At 42.5% G+C, this 22,882-nt stretch overlaps 1 protein-coding gene across 1 annotated transcript in view; it reads left to right on the forward strand.

Annotated features, from left to right (window-relative positions):
• epha8 (eph receptor A8) overlaps window positions 1–22,544 on the forward strand; it is a 99,140-nt gene extending 76,596 nt beyond the window's left edge. Inside the window, exons 7-20 of the mRNA XM_084062887.1 lie at window positions 2,918–3,073; window positions 3,398–3,811; window positions 4,685–4,809; window positions 7,633–7,795; window positions 10,755–10,887; window positions 12,760–12,827; window positions 13,473–13,598; window positions 14,416–14,601; window positions 15,652–15,713; window positions 15,965–16,174; window positions 18,691–18,840; window positions 19,248–19,438; window positions 20,295–20,453; window positions 21,223–22,544. Of these exons, the coding sequence (XP_083919013.1) occupies window positions 2,918–3,073; window positions 3,398–3,811; window positions 4,685–4,809; window positions 7,633–7,795; window positions 10,755–10,887; window positions 12,760–12,827; window positions 13,473–13,598; window positions 14,416–14,601; window positions 15,652–15,713; window positions 15,965–16,174; window positions 18,691–18,840; window positions 19,248–19,438; window positions 20,295–20,453; window positions 21,223–21,337 (2,258 nt within the window). The 3' untranslated portion in view covers window positions 21,338–22,544. The remainder of the gene's footprint in view (window positions 1–2,917; window positions 3,074–3,397; window positions 3,812–4,684; window positions 4,810–7,632; window positions 7,796–10,754; window positions 10,888–12,759; window positions 12,828–13,472; window positions 13,599–14,415; window positions 14,602–15,651; window positions 15,714–15,964; window positions 16,175–18,690; window positions 18,841–19,247; window positions 19,439–20,294; window positions 20,454–21,222) is intronic.
• Window positions 22,545–22,882: the final 338 nt, after the last annotated feature.

Here is a 22,882-nt window from a genome sequence, read left to right on the forward strand (position 1 = left end):
AACTGTGGGAGGAGTAGCGTGGCAAAGCTTTGGGGTTTCTCTATAATAAAGCCATACAAGTACTATATTGTGTTGCCCTTACTACGGGCAACCACACTAATCAGGTTGCCCAATTAGTTCATTGCAAGTGCTTGCTGTGGCCATGTCTGACTCCTTGTGTGTGCCCATGCTTTCATGTGCATGTGTGTGCATGGGCGTGTGCGCGTACAGCTACTAGTGAGTGTGTCAGACTTCAAAGCACTCGCCGCCTCTCCCCTTGATGAACGAGCTGTTCCGATGTTTATCATGACCTGCTTTTCAACTCACAAAAAACATCAAGGGATGGAGGGATTAGTGGGATGAAAAAGACAGAGAGAAAACAGTCTGGGATAAATACTGCGTATAGAAATACTTTCTGCCTCCCGTTTTAGGGGACCTCGTTGCGAAAGAGTGGGCTATCACCGCCATTCTGTTAATCCGTGGCAATACATGGTGTGTATGTGCAGTGGTGTGTTCTACCGTGTTACGCTATATGCGTAGTATACCGAAAATTAAAAAAAAACGTATACCATCCAGTAACCATCCGAGGAAGCGTACCTGATATGCAGGAGGAGGGGCTGGGGGCAGCAAGAATGTAAACTTCAGTTCAAATAGCCTTTTTCATGTGATAATGTGGCATCTGGGGTGAAGGCTTATGTGTAGCTATTATCTTGAGGTGATAATGACCGCTGGCCATTGGAGTTTCGAAGTAATTCACACATTAACTACTTAACAATAGAGCCGTTATTTCATTCGGTGACCAGGCGTGGTATATACGCTTGCATGTGTGCGTGCGCGTGCCGTGCATGTGGGAGGGAGTGTGTGTGGGAGAGTGTGTGTGTGTGTGTGTGTGTGTGTGTGTGTGTGTGTGTGTGTGTGTGTGTGTGTGTGTGTGTGTGTGTGTGTGTGTGTGTGTGTGTGTGTGTGTGTGTGTGTGCGCGCGCGCTCATGCATGCTTACATGCATGCTTACATGCATGTTTATACAGTAGGCTACGTAAAGTACAGTCAGGTACATGTGTATGTCCTGCTTGTATCGTATGTGCATGTGTGTATACGGGAGATAAAGTCTATTGTCTTACGTGTTGGCATTATGTCTGCATGCACATATTAGGCAGTTTATTTAATGGGAAATAACCAAATCATTTCTCCCCACATTAATTCAAAATGGATTAAAAATGATTAAACAAGTAGCCTACCTGGAAAGATAAACTTCAAATTTTTCATTTTAGCGTTGATTGTTGTAGATCCCTTAAAGCACAGCCTTAGTTTGATTATACCTATTGAGTCCTAGAGGTTAAAGGTTTCATGACATTCAGTTTTACAACACATTAAAAGTCTTTATCATGGTCCTTCAAACTTGTATAAAAAGTTTTAACTGAAAATTCCACTCCAGTTAGCCATTGCAGGTGTTTTTTCTCTAACATTTCTAAAGCCTTTTCAACTGCAATGAAAAAAAAAAATGTGCCTGCGGGTGTCGCTGTTGAGGGATTTTGCCTGTCAATCATCACCTCTGCTCCGCCCGGGGCGAGGAGGAGAGTGGGCGGGATTAATGGCCTTAACTGTCCAAGGGCCAATCACAGATTACTTTTCAGCCTAATTATTCAGAAAACCCCAGACCACAGAAAATCCACTGAATGTTCAAAGTTCATTTTTTTGGGTGTAATTGAGGTCATAAAACCCCCCCAAAAAACATAGAAGTGAAAATGAATGTCATAGAACCTTTAAATTAGCAGAAAAGCAAAGTTATATTTTACTTTTATAAAAGTTAGTTAAGTTTTGTGTATGGTTGCACAATTAACATTTGCAATAGTTTTTAGTTTTCATATTTAATCGTTTTTAGATAAGTTGTAAAAAAGAAAAACACATTATGTGGAATTGTTATGTGAAAAATATACTTTTGTGTATTTGAAAAAGTTACACAGTATGCAAAAATATAGAAACCCAGCAAACTCATTTGTCTGGTAGGCCTACACTCTTTCAGTCGAAAAGTGGTTGTCCATCAACTTAAATTTGGGGGTATAAAACTTAAATGCCATAATTCAACACAGGTGTGGGAACTACAGTAATACTGCTTAACACATACATACAGTATACTAATTGAGAGGCAAGCATGAGCCCTAAAAGTGTCTGACAAGAACGGTTGTGATCTTGGGTTTTAACCCTGCCCCATTTACTAGATACCAGAGAAGTGGCTCTATTAGCCATCTGGAAAGAGAATATATTTATCAGAGCTCCCTCCATTATTAATAAGCGCAGTGAGTTGAAAGTGAATATGTAGCAGAGGCGATGAATATGGTTGAAACACGGTCTAGATTCTGACGGTCCCACAGGGGGTATCAACAGTGCACAGCCTTTTCAGCCTTTTCAGACCCAAATCTGTGCAAAAAGAGAAGCATGACTTTCATCTCCTCCCTGCTGCCCTCCCCTGGTTTTCACCGTTAGAAGACGAGTCGTTATTCTACATAGATTTGGGCTTCTGAAACCAATGCGCTACATTACGTAGATACATGCCGTTGTTTTTGTGGGGGGATTTCTCTTAAGTTTAACAGGTGCTTCTGCTATCATGTTAGGTCTATGTAAAGTTCTTTATCCTGGCAGGTGAGGTCAAGTTAAGAGCTTCTCTTCTCTCTTGTGGGAGCATGGAGCTCTTCATTATTGGCCTGTTTATTGACACAACACAGAAAAATCCTGAGTGTCAGTTTATCCATTTGTAACTCCAAGAGTGTACAATTGTAACCAAATCAAATTACATCTGCACACTCTCCTGGAGTTAAATGAACACTCAGGATTTTACTGTGTACATTGATGTATTTTTGTCCGTAGTGACTCTGTCTTTCTCCCTCTCTCCTTAAGCAATCTGTCTTAGTCTCTCTGTTTCCTCCTCTCTCTGTCTGCAGCCTGTGAGGTGGGCTTCTATAAGCCGGCGGCAGGAGACGGTCTGTGTGGTAAATGTCCTCAGCACAGCCACTCAGAGACCAGAGCTGCCCTGGTCTGTCCCTGTGACTCCAACTACTACAGAGCACCCACTGACCCCGTTGCTGCCATCTGCACCCGTGAGAACACGCGCACTCTTGCGTACACACACATGCATGCACACACACACACACACACCCACACACACACACACACACACACACACACACACACACACCCACACACCACACACACACACACACACACACACACACACACACACACACACACACACACACACACACACACACACACACACACTTACTAGGAATAACATAGCCTACTTTGTTAGCAGGCTAATCAATGACTCATCATTTCCAATTTTGAGATAATAATCCATCCAATAATAAATATCTATACAGATTTGAAATAAATGAACAAACTAAAAGCCCCTCTGTCCTCAGGCCCTCCGTCCGCTCCAGTGAGCGTCATCTCCTCTGTCAATGGGACATCGGTGTACCTGGAGTGGGGTCTCCCACTGGACACCGGGGGTCGCAGCGACCTGCTGTATAATGTGCTGTGTCAGAAGTGTTCCGGGGAGGGGGGACCTTGTGAAGACTGCATCTCCTTCTCTGCGGGAGGGATCGGTGGGGCGAAGGCAAGCGTCGGGGCTGGAGGCGGGACGGTGGAGCGCTCAGGCGCAGCCGCTGTCCGCTTTGTGCCGCGGCAGAGCGGGCTGACCGACCCCTGGGTGACGGTGCTCAACCTTGTGGCCCACGCCAACTACACCTTCCGCATCATGGCCACAAACGCTGTGACCCAGCTGAGCAATGAGCCACCTCTCTATGGCTCAGTCAACATTACTACGAACCAGGCAGGTAGGCATCCGACCAGTGACATGCACTGACTGTACACACATTGGACTAAGAGGATAACACTTTTTATGAAGCCCATGTCTATAATGCATTATAATAAACATACTTATCATGCATTATAATTTGCTTATAACACTATAGTTATAAGCCCTTACAATACTCATTACATTATGAAATATTTTATAATGGCTTATATGGAAAAGACATTTTAATCTCCTGGCAAGCATCTTTGATGCCATCTTGAAAATGACACCGTACATTTTCTTTTTCGACGTATGTATCAATTTCTTTGGGGTTAAGTGATATGTTTTCAAATATTGACTCACCTACCAGAACTACCTGGAACATTGAAAAGCATCTGACTGTAGATTTAGTATATTCCCTCATCATATTACCATCTACTGTAGGAGTGAGAATATGTAGGAGGAACATGTTGACAGCAAAGCAAACAAAATGGAGAATAATTTATTCATCTATTCTTTCTGCCTGTCTCTGGATTGCTCATGGATTTACATACTGTACCCCTAGTTGGTGGTCTGTAAGCTGGTTAAATTATTTTCCATACAGTCTATTCAGAAAGGCAGAAAGATTATTTTTGCCCCAACAGCTACTTCTATCCACTACATAACATAATTACTGAGACAGGCTGCTTCGTCAGCTATAACCACAATTTGATGTGGATTCCAAACTGACTGAATTGGAAGTTACTTGACCCACCTTGATCTCTGCTATGAAAGACGATTTGAGTGTATCAATAACTTAAGACTTAATGCACGGTAATCTGATCATTTTATACGGTGATTATTATAGGGAGCCGGGATTACGGGTTTGTGTTGAACTGACTGACAAGCAATGTTTCCTTGTTTTGCTGTGCAGCCCCGTCTGAGGTATTGGCCATCCGGCAGGAGAATGCCAGTCAAAACAGTGTGACTCTGCTGTGGCATGAACCTGACCAGCCCAATGGAGTTATCCTGGAGTATGACATCAAATACTATGAGAAGGTAGTCAACCAGTAGCTGCATGTGTTCTACACTGCCTCTGGGAGACCCAAATACTACATCATTATTTGCGTTTGGAGATTTCTCTTTATTTGACCACCCCAGTCAAAAGAAAGAAAAAAGAAAAATATATTTTTGAAAAATTACTAAATACATACAGTAGCACATGAAATGATTCCAGCAGCTTATAAAACAAAGCAAAAAAATACACATTCCCTACTGTACCTGCCTTCAAAGGAGCTAAGCTGAGCCAAGTTGTTTTGAATGCAGAGGAGTGCTGGTTGGATAGACTCCAGATAACTTAATCCAAGAAAAGATTCTCCTGGCAGCTCAGCTAATTGAAAGGAAATGGTTGTCAAGAGAGAGAGAGCGAGAGAGCGAGAGAGAGAGAGAGAGAGAGAGAGAGAGAGAGAGAGAGAGAGAGAGAGAATCCAACTCTGTGAAAGTGACAGTGACAGCAAAGGGGTCTGTGTGGGTGCATGAGCATGGTGGGGGCTAATTGCAGCATGTGTGTCTGTACACGTGTGTGCGTTGATATAGATCAGCTGATAGAGTGGGCTGTTGAGAGCATCACAACTAAACATACTGGTTAGTGTAGGGACTACTAAAGGATTAGTGAGTCTTTTGTGCGCTTTTCTTAATCTGGCTTCGGCCTTAGGGCTGCAGCGGAGGCGTCTCTCAAGTGGACATGTCAGCAGTATGCTTCCTTAAGTTTTCTACAGTGTGACCACTCGACCACAGTGGTTCAAACTGAGGGAGGTTTCTTGTGAGGGCTGCTGCCCTGCAGTATAATGTAGTGACACAAAAACACTGAAGACACTACTGGCCAAATACTGTAGGTGAACATTAGGATGATGTGGATCACAAAACACATCCCACCACTCTATGCTCTGTACCACTGGTTGCTTGTCATGTGGATGATCAAGGTGTTGAAGGGTATTCTGAATGGTATTCTACATTCTGCAGGGTATTCTACGTTGCTCTGGATGAAAGTGTTGAAATAATTGAAATCATGGTGACAATAAAGAGGGAAATAATATAGGCCTAGCTTTTATTTCTCAACCCATGCAGTTTATTAATGGACTCTTTAGTTGATGTACAGGATTTGTCCAGATGACACATAGATGTTCTACATAATTCTGCTGTCATTTTTTATCTCTTGCACTTGTTAGTATTGGGTGTTTGTAGTGTAGGTGACAGGCAGAGAGGTCATAATGGAGACTTCTTTTACAGATACGTTTGGCATGTTTAATGCTTTATTTCAGATAGGTCAGTGTAGAGAGACAGGAAACCAAGGGCAGAGCGAGAGGATAGACACGCAAGACAATACAGGGGTCAAGTTCAAACTCTGGTCCTCGCACTCATAATGAGCATATGGTTTGTGCACTAAATGGCTGAGCTACCATGCACCCCGGAGACTTTTATTTTTGGCTGGACTGCAACAGCAGGGCCAGCCCTGTAAACGTGAATGTCACTGCAGTAAGTGATGAAGTTAACACTGTTGGTCGCAGATTGCGGAGCAATTGTCCCTCCAGGCTGTGACATGTAGGAGAACACAAGGGTTGACACCTTGTTTGAGAAGACCACAATTTAACAAAACAAAAACGTTACACCAGTGGCTAGTCGGTTGGCCTAACAAGGAGCTAGCCAATCACAGAGAAATCGTCCCTCTAGGCTATGGGATATTAAAAAATAATAATAACTTCACTCACTTCTTTACACATGCAAACCTGTGATGTGACAATGGAGCTCAACACAGCATATTATTTCTCCCATAATATATCTGATTTGTTTTTGTCACAGTTCAGTTAATTGAGATTTAATCACAGTCTATTAATTTCACTTCTTTGTTTTTTTAATTCCTAAAAAGCCCATGTCACTAGTGTCTATAGTGATTACTGTGTATGCAGGAGCTTCTTACTGCAGTAACTCCTTTTAAGGAGAAATTGCCGGCTAACTGGCCCATAAGTAGGGCACCTATTCAGCTTTCACAGGTGTATCCCATTCCCCAATAATCACACATGTGTCTGGGAAGGTACCTCTCAACCCACATGCTGCGTCCCAATTCCATACTAAATTATATAACAATTTTAACAATATTTTAACAATATTGTACAGTATACTTCCAATATTTGTACTTATACTTCCCATATGAATCCAAATTAGATTTTTAAAATGGCAGTGCCACGGTCCTATTTCCTCCAAATAATGATAATTGGATAGTACTGTATTATTATATATGGAGAAAGGACCGGTGGTTTTCCAGAACTAAAACTCCCCAAATCCACATAATGTGATGGGAGGTATTTGGTCTTGACAAGTGACAAGTAAAGGCTGTTTCTACTTGCCCGTTTGACAGAAAAGCTGGGTGGTCTAAACTGTTGACTCCAGAATTGAATGAAAAACAAAAAAAGTACTAACATTGTGACACTGCCTCTTTAAATGTGGTGATGGACACTATTGTCCCACAATGAGGAGGAGGTGGGGGGGGGGACAACTCACAGCTGTAAAAAGATAATTAATCAACTTTTGTCATCGGGAGCATCATCTCTGTTATTGTCTCAAAGGAGAACGATAAAAAAGAATAGTTACAACAAGAAGCAAACAATAAATCCCATCAAGGCCACCAGGGGGACTTAATGAGTAGCAGGGCATGGGGCATTCATTGTAAATTGGAATTTATATATTTAGTATATTCCATCATTTGTTGAGCTATGTTGTTATTCATTTGTTTACATAATGTTTTTGCCCCTTTTAGATGACTGGTGATGGTAATGATAATAGCATGGCTGTTGTTGTTAAGGTGAGTGTTCCTCTCCCCTCCAGGATAATGAGGAGCAGAGTTATTCCACTCTCAAGTCAAAGGGGACCAGTGCCCGGGTCTCAGGCCTGAAACCGGGCACCAAATACATCTTCCAGGTCCGAGCAAGAACCTCAGCAGGCTGCGGACGCTTCAGCCAGAATGTGGAGATTCAGACCGGAAAAGCAGGTGTGTGCGTGCGTGCGTGCGTGCGAGAGAGAGAGAGAGAGAGAGAAAGAGAGAGAGAGAAAGAGAGAGAGAGAGAGAGAGAGAGAGAGAGAGAGAGAGAGAGAGAGAGAGAGAGAGAGAGAGAGAGAATGAGGGAGGGAGGGAGGTTGGAAGAGAGTATGACCAGACCAGACCCAGACCACACATGCCCTTGAGCCACATATTGCTCTTTAAGACAGTGGAAAAAGAAAGCTGTTTGTTCTGCTAAAGGGGCTTGGCAATGTGAACCCCTCCACAACTAGGCCCCAAACCGCTTAGCGTTGTGCTGGTCTGAAAGGGCTGGCATGTCACTGAGGCCAAAGGCAGCCTCAGACCATCCTTATGTTCTATCGATCTGAGCTTCGTTACAGGGTCACCTCACCCCCGGCAGCAAAACTGCTACTGATCCACTGTCTCAGAAGACACCGTGTACAAAGCTGTGGCAATAACTATTGTTTTTTTTTTTGCATCATACAATACGCTTATTTATTTAGACTATATTCTTGCCCGAGGAGTGTATTTGGCGTGCAAAACTCCTTTTCAGGTTTCCTGATTTGTGTCTCAACTGAGTTTTACTGACTCATGGTCTGCCTCTTCTGGTGCTCACTGGACTGTAAACTCTCTTCCGCCAGCCTGTTTCTGGAAAATATCTCACTGTCAGACTCATAAAACAGGAGGATCCATTGCATCACAGCCAGCATACATACTGAGCAATCAATAAGTCCAGGAATATGTCAAAACTAGTCTACCCTACTTTGTGGCAATGTTCTGTTGTTCTACAGCAAACTTTATGGTGCAGTGTCCCAAAGTTCAACATCAAGACTACACTACTGACCATATTCACATCATCCTGAGGCCATGTGAAATGATGCAGTTTGATGAAGTGACGGCCTGTTTTCTTTCTAATTTATATATGAATTGAAACAATACTCCTCGCAGCAATTTTATTTAACGAGCACATTCATAATTTCTTAAGCATGTTAAACCTCAGAGGAGCTATTCTATATTTGCAGCCACATCTCATTTTTATTGTTTAATGTTTATTGCAAGGAAGCTCATAAGCCTATTGTCTCGATAGCAATCGGTCATAAGCAGGCGGTCGTGGCCCAAAAGCTACTCTCAGGATGTTCTGACAGGGTCATAGAACAATTTAAAGAGTTAAATATTGTGTTATTTATCCTATTATTTTGCGAGGGGGGGGGGTTAACCACTTAACCACCAAAATTGTGAAGGCTTCACTTTTACAACTAAATAGTTGTGAGATTAGATAGTCAGCATAAACATAAACTGGTTATATCTGTTATATATAATTGGTCATAATTGGTTCTAATGAGCAGAGAGAATCACTAAAGAGTAGACTCGGCAACATGACTATAGAAAGTAGCACTACAGTCAAGAACCTGGGCGTTATTATTGACTTTTCTCTCGACTTGATTATTGTAATGCACTTTTTTTCTGGCTTGCCAAAGAAAACAACAGACAGATTATAACTTGTCCAAAATGCGGCAGCCAGAGTTTTAACTAAAACTAAGATGAGGGAACATATCACCCCAGTCTTAGCATCATTACATTGGCTCCCAGTTGTTGTTTTTTTCTTTTACTTGTTTATAAAGCTCCCCTCCGTGGATAGCTTTAAAGCACAGCTCAAGACTTACTTCTTCACTCTTGCTTTTAGTTGATCTTTTTCCTACGTCGCTGTGTTGCTGTTTATGTCTTCGCTGTGTGCTTGATTCACTGCCTTTTGTTTTTGCCATTATTTTAATACCATTGCTAATATTATTAATTTCCTGCCTTTATTTTTATGCCATTGTTAAACTGCTTTGATGTTTTTTCTCTGCTTTGTTGTTGATTTGTGTTGCTTTTTTTCCTGTAAAGCACTTTTGCTTTATTTTATTTTATGTATTTCACCCTGTAAAGCACTTTGAGCTGCATTTATGTCATGAAAGGTGCTATATAAATAAAGTTTATTATTATTATTATTATTATTATATATCTGTTGGGCCTTTTAGCGTCTATAGCCCTATGACAGTCACTAAGAAAGGAACATCATTCGATGTGTCAGCTGTGCTAATTTTAGTTTAGTTTAGAGCAACATGACCACCATGTGAATATGGTCAGTGATGGAATACATACCAAATAAATTATCTTCAGCATTAAACTACCAGCAAACACATTGATTTAAAGAGCCCCCAGAGGACAGTAGACTAAATCAGTGAGAGCGTAAGGGATGACAGAGGAAGCTGGTCCCAGATTGCTCAGCACTGGGCTGAGGGGCTGGGGTGTCACTGAGGCCAATGGCTTAAGATAATCCCTCTGTTCTATCTGAGCTTTCTTACGGCAAAACTGCTTCTGATTCCACTTTTCAAACAGCACTGTGGTTGTTGTAAGTCCTGTGTTTGTGTTCAAGTTTCTTTATTAGGATAAAAGCCATTGAGATGTCTGTACCATCTCGTTTTCGAGGGGGTCCCAACATAAATACATGTCACAGTCGTTACATGTATACACAGTAGACAAAAACAAATCATATATACTGTACATACCTACATACACAGACAAAAAAACACATAAAATAACCATTGCGAACCTTGAAAAACATCACAGCCTTAGGAATTGTGTGAGTCAAGGAAAATTAGGCTTCCCCAAAAAAATACTTTGATTTGCATATTGTTCCCCTTTTGCTGTATGTTAATTAATCGTATGAACTGAAGAACCATTTCAGCTACAGATCAAAATACCTGAGCTGAGATCTGCATAGAATTCCACCATAGTCTCATGGATTGTGTGTGCGTGCGCACGCTTGTGTGTGTGTGTGTGTGTGTGTGTGTGTGTGTGTGTGTGTGTGTGTGTGTGTGTGTGTGTGTGTGTGTGTGTGTGTGTGTGTGTGTGTGTGTGTGTGTGTGTGTGTGTGTGTGTGTGTGTGTGTGTGTGTGTGTATCCACAGCTCCTCTGCGCTACAACACCATGACCATCATCTGGATCTGTATGGCCCTGGTGTCAGGCCTGGTTGCGTTCCTCGCCCTCATCATCTGCAGGAAACGGCAAGGCTACACTTTACCACACTACCCCTCGCTGCTGTGTGTGGAACACTTTCTTACTCTATACTATACTATATTATACTATATTATACTATACTATACTATACTATACTATACTATAATACTTGAAACTCTCTGTGTTGTAGTGCTTGTTATAATAACCCCTTATTACATTTTGTTGTTATACCGTATGTCCTCTCCTGCTGCTCCCTGCTAGACTAAGGATTTTACAGTGTACCTTAGGCTAGACTCTAGCCTAGTACTGTATGTTGAAAAATCCTCAGTTAACATTAACATTGAGGATTTTACTGTGTATAGTATATGAAAGGAGCGAGTAAAGTGGAAGCATACGGTAAATCTGTAATTAGAATAAGACCTATGTGGAATATGATCCTCCCTATGTGCCTATAGTGCTTTAGCAATGAAAGAGAATCCCGTTTTTCTGTCATGTGGTGCACAAAGCTAAGCTATACAGGCTAGTTTTAGTCTCCAATGCCAGTATGTCTATTATATGTGCTATGTGTCCATTATACGAGAAAATAGCAATAATCTGCATGAATTTGTGTCATTAAGGAAGATAAGTATAGCAGAGGCCTTCAAGTTAATGCCTCTAGTGACAGCACAAACTCTGCTCCTCTTGTCAACCCCCCACCCCCACCTGCTTCTTCCCTGTCGTATTTAGCTAATTTCCCATCCCGCGGTTTCCACCTTGCACAGTGGATTTAATTATGTTGATTCATGTCCGTTAGCTTGCAAGCAAACGTTCCCACTTATACAGCCCCCCGCCCCCTTCTCCCCACTCGCCCTTTTTGATGTCTACTAACTTACATCTCAGTAGCGTAACAAATAATGAATTTCATTGCACTTAATTAATTCATGCCGGAGTTCATTTCAGCTCTGTTTGCGAGCTAAATGTTAAACAGTGAAGCATGTCTCCCAGCCGCATGATGCTGTGTTAGCTCAAGGATTTAAAGGTATCATCCTGTCAAAATTCTGTTATAATTTTACAAAGTCTTCTCCAGATCAACTTGCACTGAATGCCCAATGCATGCCCTGCCACTCACAAAGTGTTCTCCCAGTAAATCAGTGTAACTAGTTACTCCTAAATGTATTAGGCATTATATCCATGAAAAACGTCACTTAAAAATAAAGACCACACCAATTGCAGGTGCGGAAATTCCCTTTCTTAGGTATTATCTTCATAATCATCGAAGCATTGGTGCAGAACCCTTTTGCCACTGCAATAGTTTTGACCGGTCAACTTGCAACCAGTATGACTGGATGGTATCTTTAAAAGAAGCAGTACACCCATTTTCCTTATTTTCATATAATTAGTCCGCACTAATGTTTATTATGGCATCATTTCTGTCTACTCACTCTGTGTCTCCAAGATGGGCTGTGGACAGTTCCGCAACCTGCCTACCAATGAAATCATCGGTAGGCAGGTTTGGTAAATTCAAACAAGAGCAATTACTTCTATTTCAGCATGCTAACTTTCCAGGAAGAGAAAGGCTGTAGTTTCTATGAGCTTGCCTTGGAATCCCTATCGACGCTGTCCATAGCCCACCTCTGAGACACAGAGCTAGTAGACAGAAATGGTGCCATCTTATAATGAGCATTAGTGAGGACCAATTATAATGAAAATAAGGTTGGAAATGGGTGGTGTGCTCCCTTACGTTTACTAACATCATTAGCTGATTGAAAGCTATCATAGACTCAATTATTGAGTTTGGAATGAGCTGTGTTGATAGTCTACAGCAAATCACAGTTAGGAATGCTTTATGATATAGAATGTTTTTCTTTTCTTTCTCACAATTGTCCTGTATTCATCCCGCCTTGTGTGTGTATGTTCGTGTGAATATCTGTGTGCATGTTTTTCCATGCGTTTGTGTGCGTGTCTCATTAACACAGACACTGCGGCTACAGCAAAGCCTTCCAGGACTCCGATGAGGAGAAGATGCACTACCAGAATGGACACGGTATGTTTGTTATGTGTCTTTATTATAACAAATGACAGATTTCAGCCCATGTCTGTGAATAGGTTGCATTTTTAACACAGATGCTATCAAGTTCATCCTCAGAGCAAACAATTTAATCACACGCCTAGTGATTAAGTGAGTCCCTCCTCCTACGTACTTCCTATTTTTTTATTTTTTTTTTATAATTTTTGTCCCACGATTTTGTAACCCTTTTTTCACCCGGTGCCAATTTGCTAAGTGATCCTGGGCACTACACTCCCCCCACCAGCCTAGGGAGGCCAGGGCCGAGCTCATGCCTCCTTCAATGCATGAGAGCCAACTGACCTTCTTGTCACCTGACAGGGGGGAGTTTCCCTGGTTGGACGTAGCGCGTGGAAGGAACACGTTATTCCAACCAGTTCCCTTCCCCTCCATCATACGTACTTCCTATTTAATCTCCCTTTCCTCATCTCTCTCTCCCTCTGTCTTTCTCTCTCTCTCTATTTCTCTGTCTCCGACCTCCAATCTCTCATCCCGGGCCATTTCTTCTCTTTCACCATATTTTATTTATTTAATGTTTTCCTCCCACACTTCACTGATAGGGGGCTCAGATGTGCCGTGTATATTCTCCGATATGTGACCAAATGCTAATGTTGTTTATCTTAGTGTCATTCCCAGACGCGAGGTTCTATATCGACCCGCACACGTACGAAGACCCCTGCCAGGCCGTCCACGAGTTTGCCAGAGAAATTGAGGCTTCCAGGATCAAAATAGAGAAAATCATTGGCTCAGGTAAAACCATGAACGCGCACACACACACACACACACACACACACACACACACACACACACACACACACACACACACACACACACACACACACACACACACACACACACACACACACACACACACACACACACACACAGGCATTGGCTGAGGTAAACTGAAATCAGTGGTTGGTGTAAAGGCAGTGAAGAGAAGGATAGCAGAGTGGAATCAGAGCATTGCATGGAGCTGTCAATCAAATCCCCTCAGACAGACACAGAATGCTAACACTCTGCCACTGCCGGAGCCGAGCAAAACACTGCAGTGCATACTGGAAACGACTGAACAAAACAGTTGGGTTGTCACGGTAGACAAGCGATTAGAGGGACCATCAGAAGGTCACAGATTTGATCCTTCACAACAGTTGCATTGTCCCGTGCCCTTGATGGATCCGTGTCACTCATTGTTGAGTCGCCGCGTGTGGGAACGTCAGAAGTGATGAAGTGTAATTTGTATGAGAGCCAGGTCAAATGGAGAAGGACTAATGAAAATGGCAACAAAAGCCAAAAGACAGTTACACCTGTTTTTCCAATGCCTTTGAATAGATACGTTTTACACTGTACCTTTTCCCAATCCTTATTTAAACACATGAACCCGAGCATCCCTGACATGCCTATATTCTGGCCATGTCATAATAGGTGAAAATAGTCAAACATTTGATGTGACGTGTTTTGAGCTTTGTGTGTGTGTGTGTGTGTGTGTGTGTGTGTGTGTGTGTGTGTGTGTGTGTGTGTGTGTGTGTGTGTGTGTGTGTGTGTGTGTGTGCGCATGCGTGTACAGGAGAGTTTGGGGAGGTGTGTTACGGACGCATGCGGCTCCCGGGCAAAAGAGACATCCCAGTGGCTCTGAAGACCCTGAAAGCAGGTTACACAGAAAAACAGAGGCGGGACTTCCTGGCCGAGGCATCAATCATGGCCCAGTTCGACCACCCCAATGTTATTCGCTTGGAGGGAGTGGTAACACAGAGTATGTACGCCATCAGCCACCGTGATGCACATTGCCTTGGTTGATTTGATTCAAGCTATTAAGGTCCATGCTGTTAGTCTGATATCATCAAATAACACACGGTTCCATTCCGAGAAAATGTATCTCAAAAGGGAGATACATAATTGAATTTGCTTAAATTTATTTTCGCCAAATTCAATTACATAATCTCAATGCAGATATTTTTCAACACTATATAAAATATAGTATAGTAAAAATAAAATAAATATCCTATATTAAAATTGACACAACTATGTACATGTACGGACCACGACCACATCACTATGACTCAGACATAACCATAAACTAACCCGATACGCCCATACATAGGCATGTCACTATGACTCAGATATAACCATAAACAAACCTGATACACCCATATATAGGTATGTCACTATGACTCATACATATAACCATAAACAAACCCGATACGCCGATTTATCGGCATGTCACTATGATTCAGACATATAACCATAAACAAACCCGATATGACCATATTTAGGCATATATGGAGATCCGTTTGTCCAGAGCCAGAGATCCGACCACTATATCAATATGGTCATGTGCATATATGAGACCGACTGACTTCAAACTCGGCGTGCACATCGGCAAGGACTCGAGGGAGTGCGGGAATCGTTCGGATATGCGGATATGCGGTTGTCCAGAAGCAACTGATATGTTCATATGGGCATAAAAGAGACACAGACAGACGTGTACAACGGTTAAAGTTTTTTCCGTAAAAAAAAGATATATATATACACGGCCATTATCACATGCAGCAAAGATATCAAATTGAGTGTCACACATGTCTGCAGCATGACTGTTGTTTCCAAAAGCAAATAGATAATCCCATCCACTGTAGAGTAAAGCCTGATTTATACTTGTTGTGCATGCGTGACATGCAACGAAAATAGCGGCGCTTCAAGCTCGCTGTGACACGTTGTGAGCTTGTAGAACGGCTATTTTCGGTGCACCACACGATGCACCGCCAGAAGTATGCTGTCTGATGTCCATCCTGGTGTGTCTCCCCAGGTAAGCCAGTGATGATAATCACAGAGTACATGGAGAATGGATCACTGGATTCCTTCCTCAGGGTGGGTACACTTTTTTTTTGGAAGGTGAGGACATGGGGAATGAAAGAAGAGATTTAACTTTTTTTTTTAAATCTCCTTCTCTTTATCCTGTTCTTTCTCCCCCTTGAGATTTCATTCCTCCATTATCTCTGCTCTCTTTTATTCTTTTGGCCATGGCAGTTCAGCTACAGCAAAACCTTTTGTTTCTTTTTTAAATGGCAGTTCCTTCCCTTTCATCTCCCTCTTTGTCCTCCTCTGTCCTCCTCTTGCAGAGGCATGACGGACAGTTCACCATCATCCAGTTGGTGGGCTTGCTGCGCGGCATTGCGGCTGGCATGACCTACCTCTCAGACCTGGGCTACATCCACCGGGACCTGGCAGCACGCAACATCCTGGTCAACAGCAACCTGGTGTGTAAGGTGTCTGACTTCGGCCTGTCCCGCGTCCTGGAGGACGACCCCGATGCCGCCTACACCACCAGTGTGAGTTTAAACATAGAGGCAAGCCCAATGCATGTTCTGCGGAACATTACATACACACATGAACGCACACACACACACACACACCAAGAATATAAACTAATGCTTGAATGTATCAAAAACGTCTCAGGAGCACTGGGTTACATGTCATCAATGGGATCACTTAAAGGAGGAGTTCACCCAAAAAATGACTTATTTTCTATCATTGCACACCCTATGAAGCCTTGAATCCATGGATTATTTTTTGTTTTTGTCGCATTCCTAAGCTAATAATTTGATTCCCGTCTCCTACCAGCTAATGTATCCGGTAGGAGACACACAATAGATTATTTGTGTCTCCTACCGGAAATACACACAGTCATCAAATTATTGTCTTAGGAATGCCACAAAAACTAAAATAAATCCATGAAATCAAGACTTCATGGGGTGTGTAATTGATAGAAAATAAGTAATTTTTTGGGTGAACTCCTCCTTTAAAGGTATTCGGATTGCAAACAAGACTAAGCATCCAAAACTCAAGCTCGCAGCCCCAAGAGGCCATGTTGCCTCCCTGTTGATTATATGGGGGTCATCAAACATCGTTATCTGTTAGCTTGCTGGACTACCTTTAGTTTTTGGATACAATGTTAGCTTGCTCGACTACCTTTAGTTTTTGGATACAATGTTCGGCAAAAAGAATAAGGGGCTTTTGCCGGGCCAGAATTTTGTCGGAGCTCGACGCAGCAGGACCTCATCTCAGAGCTATAGTGGAGGGTGAGGTCCCAAACGGGGAGTGTGGACCAAAATGTAGACACGGTAGACAGGGAAGGTTAAATAGACTTAACTTGGAAGAAATAATCATTTGGCAGGTGCAGATTACATAGGCAGGCAGGGGTTAAATCCAAGTTGTCAATCCAACAGGCAAAGTACAAAAACAGCAGGCAGATGGCAAAAAACAGGGACAAAGCTAGGTCTGGTAACAATAATAGGTCTAAACACTTTGTAAAAATGCCGGAGAGTTCTAGGTGTGAGCTTAGACAACCTGGCACTGGAGGCAGATAACAGCAGGGCATATAAATGCAGGCCTGATTGCAAATGCATGACAGCTGTACACTCAATAATCAGGGGAGATCACATGACAAACTGGCAGGAAACTAAAAGACAAGACATGATATAAACAAAAGCACATGGTGGGCCAAAACAATGATGGCAGGAAACAACTGACAAGCAAGACAACCTGTGGGTGCACGGGGTCATTTGGGTTCTTTCTCCAGTGAGTCATCAGGTTTCATGGCAATTAAAATTTTAGATAAATCTTGGCCAAGTGGAAAGTTTTGGCATCAGTGTCAGAGCCTCCTAGTATGAAGGTGCACAGCAGGTTCTTACATGGCAATGCCAGTAGTTCATGAGATACTGTATGTTGTTTGGGATCAAAGTGGTGATGATGTTGGACAGAAGGATGGACAGATGGTTGAATAAAAACCTGTGTTTAGCCATCTCTGCCTTATTTTAATCGTGAAAGTGAGAGACCGATAGGAAAAGCAGACAGAGAGCAGGGGAATGGTACACAGCAAACAGTCTGGCTGGATAGGAATCGAACCGTGGACACACTGAAGAAGGCATTTTGTGCCCATGTGGTATGCGCCCTAAACATTCAGAACCGTTCACCCCAAATAAAATGTTTAAAGGTGTATTGGGGTTTGGAGACAAAATAACCCCAAATTAACTTTGATCCGTTACTTATAAAACCATTAAGCACTTAATCACGTACCTGTGACATTTTCAAAATAACCTTCCCAATACAGGTAAACCAGGGGGTGGCAAAAGAGAATAGGAATACATTTACAGGTTTTAAAGAAACCCATGGGGAAAGCTTATAGAAACCCCATGAGGATTGCTTCCTCCAAGTAATTATGCCACTACTGGGGCTATTTAAGTGTCTGGCATTTTACAACAAGCGTGCTGTAAGTAGTTCAAATATTTGCTACCATTTGCAAATCTATTTTTTCCCAGGTCTGCAGCAACACACACATACACATGCCCAAGCTTAAGCACTCACACACATACAATATAGTCCAGTAGCCTATATTCAGACATAAGCTGTTGCCTGCCATTTAACCAAGTGTGGCATTTAGCCTTTTGCTTTCCAGATTAAATGCATTGCCTTCATCCAATAATATGGGGAAAGGAGGACCACACGTGTATATAAACATTCTGAAAGTTGGCCGACACAGCCTAGATTTTGTAATGCTGGCCACTGACTTTAGCATTTGTGGTTCAACTGCCTTGCTCAATGGTACTTAATCTTGTTGTCTCCTTGTTCACTGGATATGGCCCAGATTTTTCCACCTGACCCAGAGATTTGAATCCTGGTCACAGGATAGTTTCACACACTATTAGCCTGCTGTGTGCCCATAAAGCTCAGTCATTCTTCACTGCTCTGTTCAATAAAGCTGCACTCAGAAGTCCAGTTTGAAAAAGAAAGTGTGATGCCTTTCTTGTTGAACTCAGCCAGATGCTGTCCTCTGTGTCTCTTCCAGGGAGGGAAAATCCCCATTCGCTGGACAGCCCCAGAGGCCATTGCCTATAGAAAGTTCTCCTCTTCTAGTGACGTGTGGAGCTACGGCGTGGTCATGTGGGAAGTGATGTCATACGGAGAACGACCATACTGGAACCTCACCAACAGAGATGTGAGTACAGTGGCTCCAGATTAACAAACAATTCCTTTGGTCTACTGATATGAGATAGGCCGAATAGGTATTGTTAGGCTGCCCCGCAAAGGCAGGCAGCAGAATAAGTTCATGACCAGGGCTTGGTAGCTGTCGTTCTTAAAAAAAGATGCTGTGAAATGCTATTAAACAATGTATTGTCCACTTCTGTCCATTACTTTTACACCCAAGACAGGAGATACGCTTGGAAGTAATTTCTGTTTCATTTCATTATACAAGCAGTACTGTTCTGTAAATGTATAGGGCAGTATACTATACATGCCCACATACATTTTAGTGCAATATGTAGTTCTTTGATCAGTGCGGCAACATGCCATTTTGTCTAGAACTGTATTGCCTTATCCATTATTTGCACACTGTTTGTATAGGTGATTAAATCGGTGGAGGAGGGCTACAGGCTGCCTGCTCCTATGGGCTGCCCAGGGCCCATGCACACACTCATGCTGGACTGCTGGCAGAAAGATCGCAACGAGAGACCCCGCTTCTGCCAGATAGTCACCGTTCTGGACAAGCTAATCCGCAACCCAGAGAACCTAAAGTCTATGGACAAACTCTGCAGGTAGGCGTGCCAATGAACACACCATCACTTCAGATTAAATATAGACGGACAGTTCTTCAAGAAACCAAATATTGGTGTGTGTGATTAGCGGATTAAGCGACATGAGTCAAAGCGAAAGATCATCTGCCAAGAGAGTCACATGATCTCACGGACGAAGCGGGAACCGTCCTGCTGTGGAAGGGGACGGAGTAAATCCAATCTCATCCCCCCACTATCAAACATGAGCAGCGGGGTAAAGTTACACACCAAAGTTTCCCCCCAAAGTTCTCTCTGGTAGACAGAAAGCGAGCGTCTGTTCATTTTCCAATAAGCTCATCTCTGACAGACACGCTGTGCGTTAAGTAAAAGCCTGGCTGTGATATTGACATTGATCTGCAGTGAATCAGGGAGCGGACTGGAGAGGACACACGGGCTGAGGCTCGACTTGTGTAAATTGCTCAGTTCAGGTCCCAGGGTCCCACAGAGTTACTGGTGCATGGCGTGCAGGGGGAGGGGAAGTTGGAGGAGATTGGGGCAGGCGGGGGAGGTGTTGGGGGGTAGTCAGGGACGGAGTTAAGGGTGTTAAGGATTTCTCCCTTTATTAATCTACCCAAAGCAGCCATCCTGCAGCCATGGCTGCCGCCCCGTCTCTATCATTTTAACTGCTATTGATTTTCTGCCTCGGCTGCGAGTGCATTTCAAAGCCAACTTTTTTCCCCTGTCTTTTCTCACTTCTTGAACCCTTTCGCTTTTTTTGGGCTTCTCGCCAGCTCTTTTTGTCTTCCCATTCATCTCTTTACCATTTACCTCTCTCTCTCTCTCTCTCCCCCCTCTCTCACTCTCTCTTTCCCCCTTTGCCTCCCTGTCTGTGCCCTAGGTTCAATAGTCCCCCTTTGATGGAGAGAGCCATCCCAGACTTCAGCAGCTGTAACTCAGTGGATGAGTGGCTGGACACCATAAAAATGGGTCGTTATAAGGACCACTTTGCTGCGGGGGGTTACCACACCCTAGGACACGTCATAAGCATGAACCAAGGGTGAGTCATGAGCACACTGGAGAATGAAAACGCGGGCTCAGACAGAGTAGTTACTGTAGCTTCTTTCGGAACTTTAATACCTCATGAAGAGAAATATGACTCGTAATAAATTAGTCCACAGTCGCGGACATAGTGATTGACATTGTGATAGTGATTGAGGTGCTGTACGCATGGACGGTTAAAAAAAAAAAAGCGTGCAGGTTTTTGCATTACAATAAAACTAAGATTAAAATTGTATTGTAATATTTCATCACAATTTTTTATTGCCACACTTTTGCACACTGTGGCTATTGTTAATAACAAGTTCAATGATACCTCCAATTTGTACTTGGGACATATATTGTGTAATATTACAGCCACAGTTCATGAAATACCAAGCTCTGTCTTCCCTTCTGTGCAGCCTTAAAGCATATGCATTGCAATTTACATGCATACTAATATTGATTACTGGGAATACGCTTATGGTAATTATTAAACTGAAGAGTTTGCACGCATAACATTAGAGTAATTACTACTAACAGATTGTGTTTTTTCTGAAAAGTCACTCTACATTTTATGGCTACGTAATGTATTTGGACATTATCAAAAGATTAGGTAAAAAAAACTGCCATATTTAAACAGGTTTTCTTACCCCGATTAAGACCATACCATATTTTGGAAAATAAGATAATGGTGTTAATGGTGTACACTCCTGATGTGTGACAACTGAAACGCACAGTAGCACATAATGAATAATCTCTACATGTATCTGTGTATGTGTGCTGTACAGGGACATCCAGAGACTAGGTGTGACTCTGATGGGTCACCAGAAGAAAATCATGACCAGTGTCCAGCTGATGAGGGTCCAGGTTCTCAACAGGAGTGTGCCATCAGTGCACGTATAACTCAACCCCTGGCTACAGGTCCCCGGCTTCGGTGGTCAAGCTGAACTCCATGGGGGGGAAAAACAGTTGACGGAAACTGTCAGCTTTTGATGACATGTGGAACTTTTCAAGAGGTTTTTCCTTTTTTTTCTCCTTCTTCAAGAGATCGAACTGAGATCTATAAATGAAAGGATTTTACAGTGGGAACAAGTATTATGTGACTTCTTGGGGGATGGTTCCAACCTTTCTGTTGTTATTTTTATCTAATTAAACTGAGTTTCAATGTCTTGTTTGTAAATGGACAGACTGCCTTAAATTTCCGCAAAATGATTTTAATTTTGTTGTATACAAGAGAAGAGATTTTATTGAAATGAATTTATCAGAGTAATATGATTTATTGAAATGGATAAAGGCACGATGTTCACAGACAGTTGCGGACGGGGGCGGGTGTTTCATCAGACACACACCCACACACTCTCTCCCGAAGGCCTTATAAGAGAATGAGCCCCGTAAAAGGGAGAAAAGAAGGTGGTATCAGAAAACGAATGGAGTAAAGTGAGATAGGGCTCTCACCCGGCATGCCTGATCGTTCTCTGCAGCGCAGGAGACCCATGTTCACCTTAGGCTATTAATATCAACAGCAGGCGCGGTCTGTGCCAGCCTGACCTTGACGAATGACCCCCGGGACAGCCCCACAGCCCTCCGCCCAGTCTGAAGCTGCGTTGCGCACAAAAACTGTACTCTTAAGATAGGTATGATAAGATTCAGTCTTAGTGCACTTTATTCTACAATCACTACTACTACTACTACTGCTACTTCCATGCTATTCTCTTGGCAATTATGGATTAAAACTTTCAGACGTTGGTACTTACCTTTTGGGTTGGGAGTTGACATCGATATCATTTGGTGTAACACTTCTCTAAGTAACCCCCCTCAAAAGCACATAATGTAACCACACAATATGTGTGTTAAATGCTGGGAAGATAGTAAAGAAACACAGTCTATAGAGACTGTAAAATAAAGTGTTACTTCAGATTTTTCTGGGATTAACTTTTTTGCCTCAGCGGTGATAAAAAGCTAAAGATATGTTAGTAGAATGTTGATATTTAAAAGCCCTGAAAACCACGTACATAATCAACCCCCTCGCCGGTGCTAACAAGGACATGTATCTTTCTTGTGCACCTTGGTAGGATATCCTCTAGTTGGTTGATGTCTCTTTTTATCGGAGAATATCCCAGTGAACCTGAATATAGTGGCATTTCACTAATGGTTCCAAAATGGTTTGGTTTGGTTTGGTTTGGTTTGGTTTGGTTTGGTTTGGTTTGGTTTGGTTTGGTTTGGTTTGGTTTGGTTTGGTTTGGTTTGGTTTGGTTTGGTTTTGTTTTGTTTTGTTTTGTTTTGTTTTGTTTTGTTTTGTTTTGTTTTGTTTTGTTTTGTTTTGTTTTGTTTTGTTTTGTTTTGTTTTGTTTTGTTTTGTTTTGTTTTGTTTTTTCTTAGGATGAAATCACCAACTTGAATAGAAAAAGAAAAGAAAACAAGAGACAAAATTAATTTTATAAAGGCTGG

Source organism: Gymnoscopelus microlampas (assembly GCF_963454915.1).
Source record: "Gymnoscopelus microlampas genome assembly, chromosome: 7".
NCBI lineage: Eukaryota > Metazoa > Chordata > Actinopteri > Myctophiformes > Myctophidae > Gymnoscopelus > Gymnoscopelus microlampas.